This window comes from Epinephelus lanceolatus, chromosome 12, assembly GCF_041903045.1.
Source record: "Epinephelus lanceolatus isolate andai-2023 chromosome 12, ASM4190304v1, whole genome shotgun sequence".
Taxonomy (NCBI): Eukaryota; Metazoa; Chordata; class Actinopteri; order Perciformes; family Serranidae; genus Epinephelus; species Epinephelus lanceolatus.
In genome coordinates this window covers 7,211,833-7,229,111 of record NC_135745.1, presented here as the reverse complement: position 1 = coordinate 7,229,111, position 17,279 = coordinate 7,211,833, and the positions used below count along the sequence as shown (strand labels likewise).

General features: G+C 41.7%; 1 protein-coding gene across 1 annotated transcript; it reads left to right on the top strand.

The window, feature by feature from the left end:
• Positions 1–1,311: 1,311 nt before the first annotated feature.
• On the top strand, positions 1,312–16,057 carry lrrc53 (leucine rich repeat containing 53). The gene is made up of 9 exons (XM_033651322.2): positions 1,312–1,448; positions 4,926–5,025; positions 7,018–7,146; positions 7,309–7,407; positions 7,619–7,794; positions 8,625–8,788; positions 8,912–9,101; positions 9,536–9,728; positions 10,694–16,057. The coding sequence occupies exons 2-9, from the start codon at positions 5,019–5,021 to the stop codon at positions 13,078–13,080; spliced, it is 3,345 nt and encodes a 1,114-aa protein (XP_033507213.2). The 5' UTR covers positions 1,312–1,448; positions 4,926–5,018; the 3' UTR covers positions 13,081–16,057.
• Positions 16,058–17,279: the final 1,222 nt, after the last annotated feature.

The window sequence follows — 17,279 nt, the reverse complement described above, 5'->3', positions numbered from 1 at the left end:
TTCCTCCATGGAGTCAGCACAGACTACCAAGGCTGAGGAGCCTCTCCACGGGTGCGCTACACAGCATCGCTATTGTCAGTATGTTTGATGATTTTTCTATCCGCCAACCATGCAGGTAATTGAAGAACTTCTGTAATGCAAGCTGCAACATAATTGTTTGATTAGTAGCTGTAATTTGATTACTGAATTTAGAACAGTGGTGCATTACACTACTGACAAAGGTAATGTGATTACAATAACACATTACTTTATAATGTGTTACATCCAACAATGGTGCCCAACTCATGGATTTAAGTCCAGCATTCACTCCCCCTTTAGTTCTGTTTTTGTCTCTACCTGAGGGAGTATCTGACTCTTGAGCTTCTAAATCCTCCACTATGTTCACCAGCAAGTCTTTTACTTATCCTGATAGTAGAACATAACAGAGATATTCGTTGTTCCTCTGGCTGCTCCTAATGGCATTTGCATTTAGAACAGCCAATCAGAGCTGAGGAGACTAACACAGTGTCAATCAGAATCAGTCAAATTACCTTCTGTAGCTTTAAGTGAATGTCTAAACTGGATAAGTATACACTGTGCATGATTTCCTTGATTGGGTCTTATGTAATCATGAAGGTGCTAAAGTATTTTTCAAGCTGACTGATGGTGACAAACACAAGCACTTGAGTTGTGGAATGAGAATATGGAATAAATTGTATTGCTGAATTAAATGATTCCACATTCATTTAGTATGTGTTACACTCACTGTTGATTTATAGAAGATTAGCAGTAAAAATACAGGCAAGCCTTTAAGCAAGTAATTCTAATATTGTCCTCGTTTGGTCACTACACAGACCAAAATCCGCAGTGTGATCTGTGCTCAAGAGTCCCCTGCTGCAGCTAAACTCAGTCATCTGGTGATATTATTGATTTCCTGCTGGCAGTGGACGATGTTGCAAACATGTATTCTTGCTTTGACATAACATATTTTCTACATTTTTGGTTTTAAACACACTTAGAAGCTGGCAACTATGCATACGTTTGATATCAAAATAATTCTGAAATAAATTGTGGATGAAAATAAAATGCATTTATAAAAACGACAATTTTTCAGAATCTTTGTGACAATCCTAATAAACAATATTGACATTTGGGGAAAAGGCAGTAAGGTGAGAGAGTAAAGTTAAATGCTAATTTCTGACACCAAACTGAGTCAGACGTGACATCTGTGCTTCTCAGGTGACAGCCGGCTCTATTGAGCATGCGCCAGAGAAGGTCAGGTAACTTAAGCCAGACACACACAGTTACACAGTATTTGCTACAGCACTGTGGCAACCAGTAAATGATGGAGCTCAGCTGAACTCCCCCAGCTCTAGAGAGTCTCACAGTGGTACGGATCATTCTTATGGATTAACATGTCAGTGGAGTGTGCCATACCATCAGCACGGGTGGATCTTTGGGTTCAACAGGTAAGCAGTGTGTAATGGGTTTTTAAATGATCTTGCACTCTAATCATTTTTACTTTGCTTTAGGTGTGCAGATGTTTATAAACTAAACTCAGGCAGGAAGCACAAAAATGACATTGCAGGAAAAAAAGTCCTCACAGGCAGCTGGTGCTCTCTTTGGTATGGTGAATGTTAATCAGCTGTGGGTATAGTTGCTCCTCTTAAACTATTTTAACTGTCTAGTCACTGATTCACAATGAATCACAGAGTGAGGCAATAGTTTTTGATGGGCAAAAGACTGAAAATATGGAGGAGAAAAATAACATTTAAATCTTATGGCTTATAGATTAAGATGACATCTAAAACATCTCATGGCTCACACAGTAAGTGCCTGAGTGAAATCTACTGTAATGAAATGGTTTGAGGTGAGTTATTAGTTTATTAACTGACAAGGATTTCTCAGCTCAGACCAAACCTGGATTACCAACCAGGCAAAGTAAGTAGGTAAAATAATATAGGTAAGGGCCCAGACCCTCAGGGGCTTGAAAGTTTGTTTGTGTGGAAATCACTTTGTTTGTATGGTATTACGCATACGAAAGCATGATTAAACATAAAAATGCTAATCACTTTAAGGTGGGTCATGCATTTTTACCCCATCTCCTAATACCTTAAATATAATTTTATATTATGTGTGCCTGTCCTTAAACAAATGGGGTGGCCTCCCTAGTTGGCTAAGTCAGCCTTGATGTAAACCAGTCAGAACAGACACATTGATGAACTACAGTCAAATAGGCTCCCAGGAAGTGTGCTGAGCTTTGAGGCCAATTTTTGAAGTGATCCAACAGTGTAAATTGTCATGTAATGCCATTAGGCCCTGAAAGACTTTTCCCCCTAGACTTACATTGTGAAAGAGACGTCTGTAAATCAGTGGATACCTTTATTGAGTGGTACAACCCCTGTGAAATGACTAGTTTCACTTTTAGGATTGAATCCATTCAGTCTGATAACATTTGGAAAGTCTAGAAAACCTGCAAGATCGAATCATTTTGTGTCCATTCAAGTTAATGGAGCTTTCAATAAGAGGTAGCTGGCTCAGGCGGCAGGAGTCTCTAATGCGTCTGCTCAATGGACCACACAGTGTGAAAGCAATGCTTATCATCTGAGCGATTTTACAAGCAGTAGTTCAACTTTTTTGGCTCCACTTGAGCCCCCAGGACATGCACCAGGCTTTGAAGCTAATTTTCATAGTGGTCAAACAGGGTAATTACCCCGTCACGTGATGCCCTGTGCCCCTCCTCCAGGATGACTCGTTTCACAATCAGGGTTTGATCCATTCAGTCAAATAACATTTGGAAAGTCTAGAAGAGCCACACAATCTAATCATTTTGTCCTTATTCAAGTTAGCGAAGTGCTAAACTGGAAGTAGCCAGCTCAGCCAGCGGAAGTCCGTAGTGTGCCCGCTTTATGGGCCACACAGTGCAGAGGCAGTGCAGATCATCTGGGAAATGTTATACGTGTCAGTTGAACCATTGGTCTCATGCTCTACTGAGCAACTTTCATAGGAATAAATGGGGCCTTGCCTCCAACACTGTATCCAGTGGCTCAGGTTTGGTCTCAGCTCCTGAGTAAAATTTCTATCTCTTTAGCTTCACTATAGTGCGGTGCCCATTTGTCCTCTGGTATTGCTGTTCGCAGCTTCTTGAGAACCACTCATCAAAACAACTTTTGGTTGGACACTGCACTTCCTTGGGTCTTAAGCAATACAATTACTATTACATAGTGTCGTTCCCTAACAATGGTAGAGCATATGCATTATTTGGGTGCTAAAGCCCGCACAAACATTTTATGGACTCAATAAAGTCGAGGACGGCTATTTGCGGTGACAAAAGCATTAATTCCTTAAGTTACACCACTAAAGCTTGAAATGTTTGAGTTTGCTACAATGTACCATCAGGGGTCTCTTTCATCATCTGTTGCTGGATGTACCTTAGTGAACGACAGAGAGTGCGTTGGATTCCAGGATGCATTACAGACATAGACATAGACACAGACACATTACTAATAAATATGTCTTGTAGATCTTAAGAACTTGCACTGCATTTCCTTAGGTCCTCAGAAATACAACCACCAAGTGTGAAGTTCCACTTTCTTCACATCTAGTTGCTAACTTTCTGTCATTCGGAGCTAAGCAGAGCTATCAGAGATTTTTTTGTTGGAAACTGCTGATTATGATTTTATATTGAGGGCTGATGAGAGCATAAACACACAGTCATGCAGTCTTGGCTCAAACGCTGTACAGGCACAGGCCCAGGGGCCCATGGGGCTCCTGGACTTCACCTGCAAAATGTCTGACAGAAACACAAACTGATAAAAAAAGACATGCAATTCACAAATATGTAAAAAAAAAAAAAAAAAAAATTGCTTAAAATGCTCTCAAATACTTAACTACTTAGTGCTGCAGGTTTAAGTGCAAGCTGTATGTAGCAATTATTACTCATATTTTTCTTGTCATTTGAGGTGAAATGGCTCAAAGTCTGTCAGCATACAACATCATCATACTCTGTTCTCAGGTCAGTCATGTTCACATTCTGTTGACCTACTCTGATTTATGGACTCTACGAAAACATTACCATTGTGGAGCGACTCATATTTGTTCATCGGAGGACAGCTCACCAGAGGAAAGTCCATTAGGAAAAGAGCTTTAGCAGAAACATGATAGGCCTCATTCTGCTACAAAGTCTGGCTGTCATCCATCAGTCAGCATCCTCTTGGGACAACCTTCACCTCCCCTAATGATACCACACACACACGCACACACACATGCGTCACGTCAGTTCATTGCCAACACATTTATCATTGTTTGTTTGCCTAGCAACTCAGAATAAACAGTGAACAAACATGACAACTGGCTCACTGGCGAGTCATCAGAGAGGTTCGCAAACTTTGGTGCAAGGACACAGTGAGGTTTCTGATTGGCCTAAGCAATCTGATGAAGAGTTAAATTCAGTTTCTTTTAATCTTTACAAACTAAATTCACATGTCCAAATGACAGTCATCACAATCTTTTCTTCAGTGTTACTGCACTTGTGCCTATTCTGAGCCAAGATTATTTATGATAATGGCCCGTGACATGTTTTGTAAACATGGAACATAGATGTATAATCTTCTGGACAAAAACACCCCTGTCACAAAATTAGAGGGCTTGAAGAAAAAGAAGAAAAAATTGGTTATTGTAACAATTTTGGGCAAGAGAGGTTTTTGCAAATCACTTGCAACCAAATGTCACTGTGGTCAGGAGGACAGAACCCAAAGCCCAAAGCACCAGCAGTGCCACTGGTGATAATGTTATTAAGTGCTGCTTTCAATCTATGAACAAAGGACATGTATATAGGGTCCTGGGGGGCTGGAGTCTACTCTCACCTGCACAGAGCTGAAGAGACGTGATACATGATTATGATGTAATTCCAAAAATGTGATGATATGTTTTAATTGGCCTAACAGATGATGATCATGACAGTGATGCAGCTGTATCAAGTTACTGCCCTATGAAAGAGATGCTACCTCATCACCATGTTACCTCGACTGTAACACAACATGACCAGTAAGTACCACACACAATGGATTCCCATTATCAGTTTCACGATAAACAAATAAGACTGTAAGACACTAAATGTGAAATAATATTGTGGGACATATTGTAAGGTGGAATATGTAAGATATGGCCAGATTTTTTGTTTAAAACATTCAAATCATGAACTAACATTATCAAGAGGATTTTAAGAAGTAACAATCAAATCAGCCAACCCAGGCCTGTTCTGTCTTATAGGCTAATACCATGTGTACCTCGAGAGGCAACAGTGAGTCATTGTAGCTTCCAGTATGCCCTCATTCCAACATGAAAGGACAAAGAAGTCAAGTCCAGCATTAGTTTTTGTTTCGAGACACCTGTCTTTTCCCTAGACATAAAGTTCAATGATCTTTTTATGTCCTAGACTTTTTCCTCCAAAGTTCACAGTTGCTACCCATTTCAACAGAGGTGGGGGCCAGATGCAGCCAAACCAAGCTAACCAGGCCTAGCTAGCCAGCAGGCTCACCAGTCCTGTTTGGTCAAGGTTTGTGTTCACGATCCAGACCAAGAATATATCCCAGTTCAGACGATCAGAGATCAGAAATCCACAACAGAGTGCTCCAGGAATGATGTTTTTCTGTAGGCCAATGCATTGGTTCTCCCATCAAAAAGCCTATGGAATTTTTCCATTGGACTCTGGATTATTGCAGAAAATCAGCTCTTTGGCAAACAAACATTCATGATACTTACACATTTTGTTCAGCAAGATAATCTTCACAAATGAACTCCACTTTTATGATTTTTGAATCCTAAATGCCACCCCCAGAAGTAAAAAACCATTGCCACCATAACAAGACTGTAAAGCCATATTTGGTGTGGCGCGATGTGATGATGTCTTGTAGTCTCATTTAGCCCTTCTTAGTAACTGCCGAGTGGGGTATTTACTGACATTTTTTATGTCATTCAAAAAAAGTGAAAGTCTCTTGCTTGTGTGAACCACATACATTATTTCAGGCATCTAACCATAAATCCATTCAAAAAAATTATTTGCCTCAAGATGAGGAAACCGTCAGTGGTAAAATGCTACATCATTTCTGGGTTTTAGGACTCAATCCTGGTGCACTCTACACTGGTGTGGTTGTGTCACTTCAAGCTTGTATACAGCCAAGCTAAGATAGCTAGACTAAGCTGGCTTGCAGGTTTACCTTTCATCATTCACTCAAGTCTGATCTTAAATCGTCTCAGTCCAGGTGCTGGTCAAAGCCAAAATATGTCCAGAACCAGATAATCCAAGGTTATATAATCTGTAAACCCAATATCTATTGTTTTCAGGCAAAGACCGTTGAAGAGGCAGAGAAACACAAAGCACAGACGGTGCAACTAATGACAACACAAACCACACAGAAAAACGTTCCAAATGGTTTTGATGTGGTTGTTTCTTGCTACTATGGTCTTGCCCAAACTGAGCAAAGCAAGTTATAAGGTAAACTATAGGCCGATGCCGCATGTGAAGATTATTAGATAGCAGTGTTATTTAACTGGATCTCAGAGTTTCAGCTGTTTGGTCAAATTTTGCATATTCTTGCCCTGCAGTTGGCTCGGAGGTGAAATGCTGCCCCCCCCATTAGTCTGAAGCATGTGGCCTGGCATTACAAGTTGCACCTTTAACAGTGACGTATGTTGCTTGACGTAGTTGAGAAACTGAAGATTTAGACAGAAGAAGAGCTTTAAGTGAGAACGAGTGTTGTTGCTGTTGCTAGCCAGTCATGTTGTGTGTAAATTGAGAGGAATGGCACATAAAGTTCCAGAAGGCTTATCTTTGACTCCCATGGTTTTCTGTACTGTTGTTTAACAGAAAAAGAGTGTACCCAGTGTTTAGGGACATTAATATACAGTAATTACCTGAAGTAACACTGCAAACTAGTTCGGTGCATTGACACCATTAAGAAGGTTTTCTTTTGCTAATTTCCAATCTGTCATTTTTCAAACAGTTTTAATTTGCAGAAATTGTGAATTTGTCTGCAGGTATTTTGCTGATGTTGCTGGTGACAGTCATCAGAGCCCAGCGTGTGACCCCTGTCCCATCATGCCCTGCTTCCTGCGTAGTTTGTTCTGAAGATGCCCTCATCTGTCACAGACTGGCTCATATTATTGGTAACACTCAAACTTACAGTAAAAGACAGCTTTTGTGTTTCATGCATCCTGTCTAAACAACCCCTGCACACATTGCAGTAATATGACAACCTTTAAAGCATATTACCCATGAGACTTCATGTTCAGCACTGTACTGTATGTGTTGACTGTGTGTGTGACCAGAGGCTCCAGACACGACCCAGGCCCTGCTGCTAACAGAAGGTTCCATCTCCACAGTTCAGCCTGCCTCCCTGTCTGACCTCAGCAACATTACAGTCATAGGTCAGTCACTACCTCTGCGTGTTAGTGTCTGTGTGTGTGCTCGCCAGTGTGCAGGGTTGTTGATTTTACAGTTATTCTTAGGAAGAGGAGAATGGGCAGATAACAACAAGGTAGCTGCTTGCCAGATTTACCCACCAGGAGGGAAATTCTACACATAGTGGTTTTATAAGGCTGCAAGTGGAAACTAAAAATATGTCTGTCTATCTTCCAGGTTTGAGTCATAACCATATCTCAGTTCTGGGCGAACAGTCCTTCAGAAACCTGCTGTTCCTCCATACCTTACTGCTGGACCACAACCTCCTGACCAGTCAGGCCCTACAGGGGGGAGCTCTGACCAATCTAGCCCGGCTAGAAGTCCTTGCCCTTGGTCACAACCTCATCAGCATGGTGGGTACATCTTCAGGGGAAAGAATTTAGGAAGATATTTGAAGTAGACTTTTTTTAGTAGGTTGCTGTATTTTTGGTTTAAAGAATTTAGGTGATCCAATGGGTGACATATTATTCTTTTACCACAGTCATGATGAGTGAAACCCACACAGGAGATGTTAAGTTTAGCTTCTTGTACTGAGAAAGAACCAACCCAGTCGCTGGAATAAACGTTGGCTTTGTACATATCTGTTACATTTCTACGTTTCATATCTGCTGTTTCATATTTGTTTAAACTTAATGTTTTAATTAAGGTTTAGGCACATAAGGTTAGGTTTAGGAAAACATCCTATTTTGGCTTAAAATACCAGTTTTGTTGTTAAAAAATACAGCTGGACATGTCCCAGATTGTTAAAAACACCTGCTTATGGGGCACCCTCTGGCCTAATTGGTAGATTGTGCACCCCATATAGGCCTTTGCAGCGCTTCAGTTCCAACACGTGGCCCTTTGCTGGGTGTTATATAATTACTGCAAAAAGTCCAAAGAATAATCTTAAAACACACACACACACACACACTCACACACACACACACACAACTTGTTGGTCTCAAGCAGTTGTCTGCTGCTCTCTGCAGCTTGGCAGCTGTCATATCACGCCACCCACCATCCCCTCCTCTACATCGTCAGAAACTATGCTCACATACATGTAATCTGAACTATACATCATACATATGAATTGTGCAATGCCAACATTGGCTACTGAGTTGAAAGAACTACATGCATTTGTATATAAAGCAGCTTTGAGTACTCTATGGGACTGAATAATATCTGTACCTTTTCCTATGTGCAGGTCCAAGGTGGCTGGTTTAAAGGTAGCAAGGCCTTGCGGAGCCTGAAACTGGAGGGAAATCTGCTCACCAGTTTGGACTCTGCTTCCTTCCCTCTGAATGATCTCGGAGATCTGGAGAGTCTGGATCTGTCAGATAACCTGATACATCATCTGCATAGAACCAGGTTAGTGTTCTATATAATCTTCCTTTTTACACCTTGTTTTTCATAATATATTGCACAGAGTGCACAGTTTACACATCACAGTTTTATATACAGTACATAATACAATAAATATCCTGATCTTAGCTTCAGTGGGTTGGCGAGCCTGCAGACTCTGGATCTGTCCAGAAACCGTTTGAGTTCTGCTCCTGCCGAGGCTTTTTCCTACCTCAGCTGGCTGACAAACCTAAACCTGGACCTCAACTCATGGAACTGCTCCTGTCAGCTGCTGGAACTGGCTGCCTTCCTGTCTACCTTCATACAACAACCCGACAAGGTGAGCAAGTTCTTTTTCAACGTGTACACATCTCCAGGTTTCAGGAACTGCTGTATTAAAATAAAAGACTGAAGTCATAAAAAAAGAGCAGAAACATATTTTATGTGGTGACTGCGAATTATACCAGTACTATATTCCCCAGGTGGAAAAAAATGTAAAATGATATTATGTGAAAAAGTGATTACAGTACATTCTATTTTGAATCAAGTGACAGTTTTCTTATACTGGCGTACTGTTCAGTCTTTTCAAAGTTCTGTCATTTGTTTCTTAAAAAAAAATCCTCAAACTTGGTAAAACTGTATAGGAAACAATTGAAAATAGACCTGCAACTTAAGAGATCTTACAGGACATATCTTTCAGTTGTTTTAAGGAGAAAATGATCAGTTCAAGACCAGCTAACTTAAACCAGACCTCTTCCCCTTCGCTGCTCTCAGACCCTCTATAATGGTCGTAGGATGGTGTGTGTGAGCGCTGACAACCCAGCAGTAACCACAGTGCTGGAGCTGACTGAGGCCAACTGTGTCCCATCCAATCAGAACATCACAGTGCAGATAGAGGCAAGAGGCAGCGTGACACCTCAACGGTATGCTCAAGATCTGGCCATCACTGCAGTCATCTGCTTCATTGGTGAGAATGATATAAAACACTTGAAGTTGTGCCGTGATGTCACTGATGAATTAATCTGAAAAAAAGTTGAAGAAAATTGGATTAGTAGATTAGAAATAACATCAGCCCAGAAAACTTTGAAGACATAATTTTTTGCTATCCTCTCTTTCACCATATTAGTCTATGGGAAAAAGAAAGAAAACGGCATCACATTACAGTTTAAATACACTGTTTGCCCATTAACAAAAAATTGGCTTCAAAGCCTGGCACACTTCCTGGGGCCTGAGACACGTGGGTTGTGCGGTGGTTAACATTTGTGTTTGCAGTTGCTAGCTGTTATGTGTGACCATAACATTGGCTTATAATGTCAACGGTGGCTGCAATAAACAGGTTAAAGTTGCATGGGATATAAACATATGGTGCAGATAACTGTATATACTGTATTGTTTAACTGGTCAACAAGCTGGTTGGTGAGCTAGCAGGGGTGCTGAATAGTAACATACAAGTTAGCTTATAAAACAAAGCACCTTGCTGAGCCAGCTAACTTGCTAACCACCAATTAGCAGGCTAGCCAGCTCAGATACTAATGATTAAATTGATTTAATTTAGGGAAACCTATTGCTCACTCATATCTCACAACTGACTTTACACTACGTCACCTATGTGGAGCTACTCGTAGTCTTGTAGGACAGGGTTAAGTGGAGTAAGATGCTGGTACACAGTTGATATGATTGATGCAATACCTCTGCAGATTTACTTTGCTGTTGTGAATGAACCATCTGACTGCTACAATTTCATTCCTATGAAGTGAATTTGATGCAAAATGACAAAGAAATGCTGCTCTCCCCAGGCTCTTAGAAGAAAATCTTGAATTGATCGGACTGGATATGATCTCAATCAATATGTAATGTAAAACATGCTACACAACACTACTTAACACTGTGAATATGGTTAATTAAAATCCTCTCCGTCCTGTGGTGCTTCAGGTGGCATTGGAGTGACCCTGCTGGTGGTCTTGATCTACTATCAAGTTTCGCGGAGGAAAAGACTGAAAGAAAATGAAAGACGAAGTGAAGTGGAAGAGGGGAGCGGCACAGTGGTGAATCACCACGTCAATCACATAGATGTTAGTGAAAAGAGGAGGGACCTCTTCCTGCAAGCACCTAGAAGCCAGCCTTGGGACAGGGAAGCCATGATGTTGGATATGAGGACAGATGGCCATGGGGGCCAGTTTGGGTCCAGAACTGATGAAAATGGCCATTTTAGGTGCCCAGACTGTAGCACCAAAGGACAGAGAGAGATGAATCCGATGAGATGGAACAACAGGATGAACGGAGGGATGGAGATAGAGGAAAGAGAGAAGGGGAGAATGAGGATGATGAATGAGGAGGAAAGGAGGAGGCTAAGGACTCAGCAGGGAATACTGAGCAGGGACATTCCTAACAAGCTTCTTTCTCATGGCAACACTAACTCTTCCTCTCATCCACGGAAAGAAACCTTCAGTCAAAGAACAGACACTCTGGCTGCTTATAGGACAAACCGAGAAATGGGTGAGAGCTACAGAACTGACATGGAAGGCAAGAGCATAGGACATGAGACTCTACACTGCGAGAGCTGCCACAGGACATACAGACCACCAGAGCAGAACACAAGACAAGGTAGGATTCATACCAACATGAAAGACTCTGCTCTGTGTGATGGCTTCCCTTCTCAGTACAGACCGAATGACACAGGTAGGAATATTAACCGCAACCAATTTGACATGATGATAAACACAGAGTTGAGAAGAGAAACAAGAAACGTAACTTTTGACCTGGAGAGTTTAGGAACCCTAGAGCAAGGACGCAGTCAAGGCGAGGACAAGAGGGAGGAAAAGGCAAAGAGCTCCGGAGACAAGGAGAGAGGAAGAGTAAGAAAACACAAAGCTAAAGTCCAGTCAAGCCGGTTACTGAAGGTTAAACTAAACTTGAACCCGCTACTAAAAAGCAAAGTCCATCCTAAAAGGAAAACTGAGCAGGGCCACTCAGAGAAAAGCAGCTCAAAGAAGAGTAAAGATAAAAGGCAGGATGGACAAGAAAGAGGAGAGAGGGAAGGGAAAGGAAAGTCTGGTAAGAAAACAAAGGATAGCAGTGAGAAAATGAAGAAATCGTCCAAGACTAAAGGATCGACTGAGGATGGTGAGGAAGAGAGGAAAGACGAAGATGAAGGAGGACAGAAAAACAAAACATCCTCTAAGCAGCAAAAAGGCAAGCAGGAAAGTACAGAAGGTGAGGGAGAGAATACACACCTTGAAAACTCCCAATCTGGTGATGTAACCAATACTGCCGACCAATCAGCCTCTGCCCTTGTCATTGGACAGGGACAAAACTTGCAGGGTATCCCATATCAGGGAGCTGGACTGGTTCTGGGGAATGCTCAGTTTTCCTCGCACCATCCCTTATCCCTCTCTGCCACTGACAGGAATCGCACTGCCAACCTCTCGTTGCTTGGTTCAGCAGGCTCACAGCTGACTGGCAGCAGCCTTTCTCTTCAAGGAGGGAATTTTTTGCTCAGCTCCATGGCTCCAGGATCTAATGCACTGTTCCCCAGTGGTCCAGCTGCTTCTAGCATAGCCATCAGTGGGCCCAACATGGCACCAAGGGGTGTCCCAGACAACTTCAGCAGGCAACCAGGGGTAGGCCTCACTTCTCCTGCTGCATCTCTTCTGACTAATACTGTACATGCCAACCCTTTGCAAGCAAGTGCAATACATACCTCTCCTCTTCATACCTCCCTACCTGTAGGAGTAACCTCAAGTTTAGCAGCAAACCCACCTGTTAATTCTGCACCTGTGCAGTCCTTTTCACAGAGCAAGCCACCCCCTGATAGCTCTCATCTTGTAGCAACACTGAAATCTGATCCAGCCCAAGGACCGGGCCTTCAGACTGGGGAAGTTCTACATCAGAGCCTCACTATTCCAACCCAGGCACATCCAAGTGTGGATGGTTTGTCTGGGGTGACCCCTCAGGCTGGACTAGTGACTACCGTGGAGAATCTGTCTAACAATAACAGCCAGACAGAGACCAGGCGTGTGTATGGTGGGCCCACAGTCAATATGTCAGCTGGGGGTGGTGCTTCAACTGAGGGACTTGCAGCAGGGCTGTCAGGAGGCAGCATGCAGGCGGCAGATGTGTCTGTATCAGGTGTCACTGCCCCCAGCATGTCTACACAGAGTGGATCCTCCACAGGGGATGCAGTTGCAGCTGCTGCACTGTTGCAGCAGGAGTACCTGTCAGAGGAAGGAGGATCCTCCCCCAGGAGGAAGCTGAGGCTAGTGCTTCCTGAGAAGACGTCCAGCCGACCACCCACAGCACTGGAGAGGAAAATACGCTAGCTACTCATATCATATTCGATTAATGACATTGTATTGATCGAAGTGTTTTAATTAAGTTAAAGTAAATGTCATTTTTGGGTGTTTTACAAATATTTGGTATAGTTTTATTTTTCTAATTATAAACACTGAGTAAAAAGAGTTTGGTGTTATTTTTGGGTTTTAAAGATTATTGTTGACTTTTGTAACAGCAGTTGAAAAAAATCTCACCTCACCTCAGGGATTTAGGAGCTGTGCTGGGGCTTTGAACTAAACACATGCCCTTCATCAGCAGATGAAGTGCAGTGAAATTAACAGTTTTAAGATGACTTAATTTGCTGAAGATCATATGGTAAGAAAGCTCAAGAACAGCCACTAAATGGACCTTGATGACAGTGTTTGTCAGGTGCTGTTATTTAGTATGATGTAAAAATTCCCACAGAGAGATAAAATTGGACTTAACTGGACTAAAATGTTTAAAATTGAATTTTTGGATCCAAGTGTTCAATCTTGAGTATAGTATATTAAGTACCAGTGCTGACACACCTAAGTCCTTAACACCAAAAAACTGAGACAAAATTAAAAAAGAGTTGTGAAATACACTTACAGTCCGAGTTTTAAGAAATAATCCTTACAGTTCAGTAATCAAGGCAGCACATGAACCTGAGCAGGAGACAAACTGAAACAGCAGAAACTTTGATCTCTGTGCTGATTGTAGCAGGTTTCCAAGGCTTCTTCGTGTCGCTGCTGGATTGGGTTTCAGTTTTGGCACCAGGGTGGCTGTTTGCAGTGTGTTGGGTTTCACTGGTCACACTGCTGACCTCTAAATGCTGCCAACAAGCAGTTCGGTTTACATGTACCAAACCTTTACTGTCTGAGCGTCTTCACCAGAGCTGGTGTTTCCTCAACCCTCTGCTGTCAGAACCCTGAGTCATCGTTATTTGTTACACTGACCCTTCTTTTATTGTTTCAGGGTGCTGTGTGCAGTATTCCTAACATCAGTGTATCATTGTCAAATCAATGGTGCCACCTTGGTAGAATTTAATGAGATCATAAGGAAGATATTTTCCACCAGGAGTGCTCCCAATTCTCAGAGTTGAGACCACATTTCTCAGAAGCTGAGTTGTTACATGTTGCAAAGTGTGCAAACAAATAAAAGAACATCAATCTCTTTCTGCTTTGTGCCATAAGCAATCCAAGAGGTTTCCATTCATCAAATACACAAAGTAGTCAACCATCATTTAATTGATTGATTTATTGATGACAAAATGCTACGGACAGCTACTCAAAGCTGCATCAATAGATTTTTTGGCCACTAGGGGGAAGCAAAACTTATGTAAAACCAACAGACTGTGACCTGAAGTTCTTTGAACAGTCACTTGAGGTTGGTTCCAATAACGAGTCAGTCCTCACAGACCCTCTTGTTAAAATGCCCACCTTTACAGCATGTTTACAGCCTGGTACAAAAGCTGGTACAAATTTCCCTGCTCATGACAACTGTATGGGGGTAAGTTTTTATATAACTCACCCGTTTACATGTTTATTAAAATTATGCATATTTAAGGGCAGACAGCTTTGAGTGACAGGCTGTCTGAAGATAGTGTCCTTGACTTCTCTGTCAGTTACACCCGTCACTCTTCCACAACTCTAGCCTCTCACCCACATATGGTCACTTCTGGCTCCAAAAAAACAAGGTGGTGACAGTCAAAATGGCAAACTTGAGGCTTCAGAACGGGATTCCATGAACCAATGGGTGATGTCACAATAGCTAAATCCATTACTTTTACAGTCTATGGGTTCCACCAATGTTTTCTTAGGACAGAAGTCTGATACAGATTCTTTTGTACTGAAGCTCCTGATTAACAATATTTTGCACAGTGTTTAATATCTTTAAATATGACCACGATAAGTATTCATTGTTAATCAGAGAGCTGTACTCTGGTCAGAGGGGAAAAGCCTTGGAAGCAGCATTTTACATGAAGTAGGCTACTCACTGTTTAACCTGCTCCTAAGACCTTGCACCTCTTAACCTTCACATAAGCATCAATACTGGGCCAGATTGGACCCTTTGGCGGGCTCGTTCTGGCCCCTGGGTCGTACATTTGACACCACTGATCTGTAATGAGTTGGATTGAGGAGCATGTACTATAGCTGCAGTTCTCACTTGTTGCCATTGGGGGGCAGTGTGTACCTGCTGACACACAGGCAGACTGTTCATTATAACTGAAAGCTTTGACATGAACAGAACTGAAATGGCACTCTCTGGACACAAAATGTAATTAAAGCAGAAAATAATCAAATTCTGCTTAAACACATTATTTTTACAAAATGGCTGATATATTAATTTCATTGTATTTAAGAAAGGCTGACAGAATAGAATGAAACCAGATATTTTTTATATTTGGTATCATCTTTCAAACATCAGAATGTCAAATGTATACAGCTGTCACTGAGGAAAAACAGAAAAGTGCTATATTTTGCAGAGCACAAGGTTTTCCTGAACAGTTGAATATTAACGTTTAACCATACCGACTGTGGTGCTGGTCAGCATGTGACTGTGACTGTTGAGAATAGACACACTTAAAGTATGGAGCTCCTTTTTATCAGAGAAAAAAAACATAGATAAATAAAGTTAGGCAATATGAGTGATTGATGTAACTAAATACCAGCCTGCACTGACATCAGGACAGCAACACCTTGTATTGTTAGCAATAATGTAACTGTGTCCCCAGGCATGTGTGTGTGAAATGCTAATGTTGAATGCAGGAGAAGAAAGGCCTGGTGGGCTCTGACTCGCCCCCACACCCATGCTCGCCTTGTTTCCACTGAAAAATGGAAATAAAGAACTTGCGATTTATACACACGTCAGAACCAGAAGTGTCCCCTCACCTCTGGTGCAGTCTTGGCTCTTCATTATGCACCAGATGTGTCTGATTATTAATCATAATGGCTGATAGTGTCAATCAGACCAACAACCATCAAGAAGAGGATTGCTGTAAGAAAGGAGCTCCTGTTGTTTAAAGTATAAACATATGGATACATCACAGTGGCTCTTAATCTTAATAACGGCAATAACAAGAGACATGACACTGATGCTCATGTTACCTGACATTTGGCGTTTCCCAAAGTAACAGATAGTTGAGTCTTTAAGGAATCTGGAAATACCTTTGAAGAAGTGCTAGGTGCTGTTAAACGACCTCCTGGGTTTTCATTTTGGATTTATCTTTCAGTTAAACGAATGGTGAGCTCTGTAACTCGAATGGAATGCTAACATATGAGGCACAAAGTGGGGCTAGACCAAATTTAGCCAACATTTTTCATGAGGACTCACAATCAAAACAAGACTTGGAGCCCACTGCTAGTGAGGCTGTAGGGGAGAACAGGGTTGGTTGTCACATTCATCAGATCTCGCTCCATAGAGGGCGCTGTCTGAAATATTGAGAATTGGGGTCAGAGGTAATCTACAGGATCATTTCAGGAATAAAGGCCTAACACACCAAGCCGACTGCTTGGCTTTTTCGGCTGATTCAGCATGATAAACTGGCAAACCTGTGGGTGAATGCAATCACTGACTGGCAGGTCAGCTCAGTGTATAAGAAGAGAAACAGAAGTGAGGAAAGTAAACAAACCTTAAAAGGAATTGAGATGGAAAAAAACCTTTTTAGATGAGGTAAGATTATTTTTCTTCAGCCATTGAGCTCCTCGGCAGAAACATTCAATGATGGTTTTGTCTTTGCTCACTGACGTGCAGTAAATATTCTATTTTTAACTCTGGATAGTGTTTTAAATGTGCTAACTGGCTAACTAGCATCAACAATGTCTTCTAGTTTCCCTTATTGAATGACGAATACAGATGACCACCGTCTGCTGTGAAGAATATTTTCTCTCACACAGGCGCTTAACAGTGTGTTCATGTGTAACTTTTGGGGGAGACACAGGCGATGTTAGGCCGTTACTTCTTTCATGTTGGTTTGGTGTGTCTGGACCTTAACACACTTGGCACTAAGATAAGAGGACTTGTAATGATTTTCATGTCAAAATATAGCTCTGTCAAAATATAGCAGATCCAGCTCTTCTGTGTTTCTCTTCTGGTTACCACATCTGGTGTCATGACCTTGTCCAGCTGTGCAGATGGGAATGCTTGTCACATGTATTGTTCTTTGTAATGTTTATATTATTAGGATAAAAAATCACTTATAGGCATAATTCCTGTTTATCTTCTC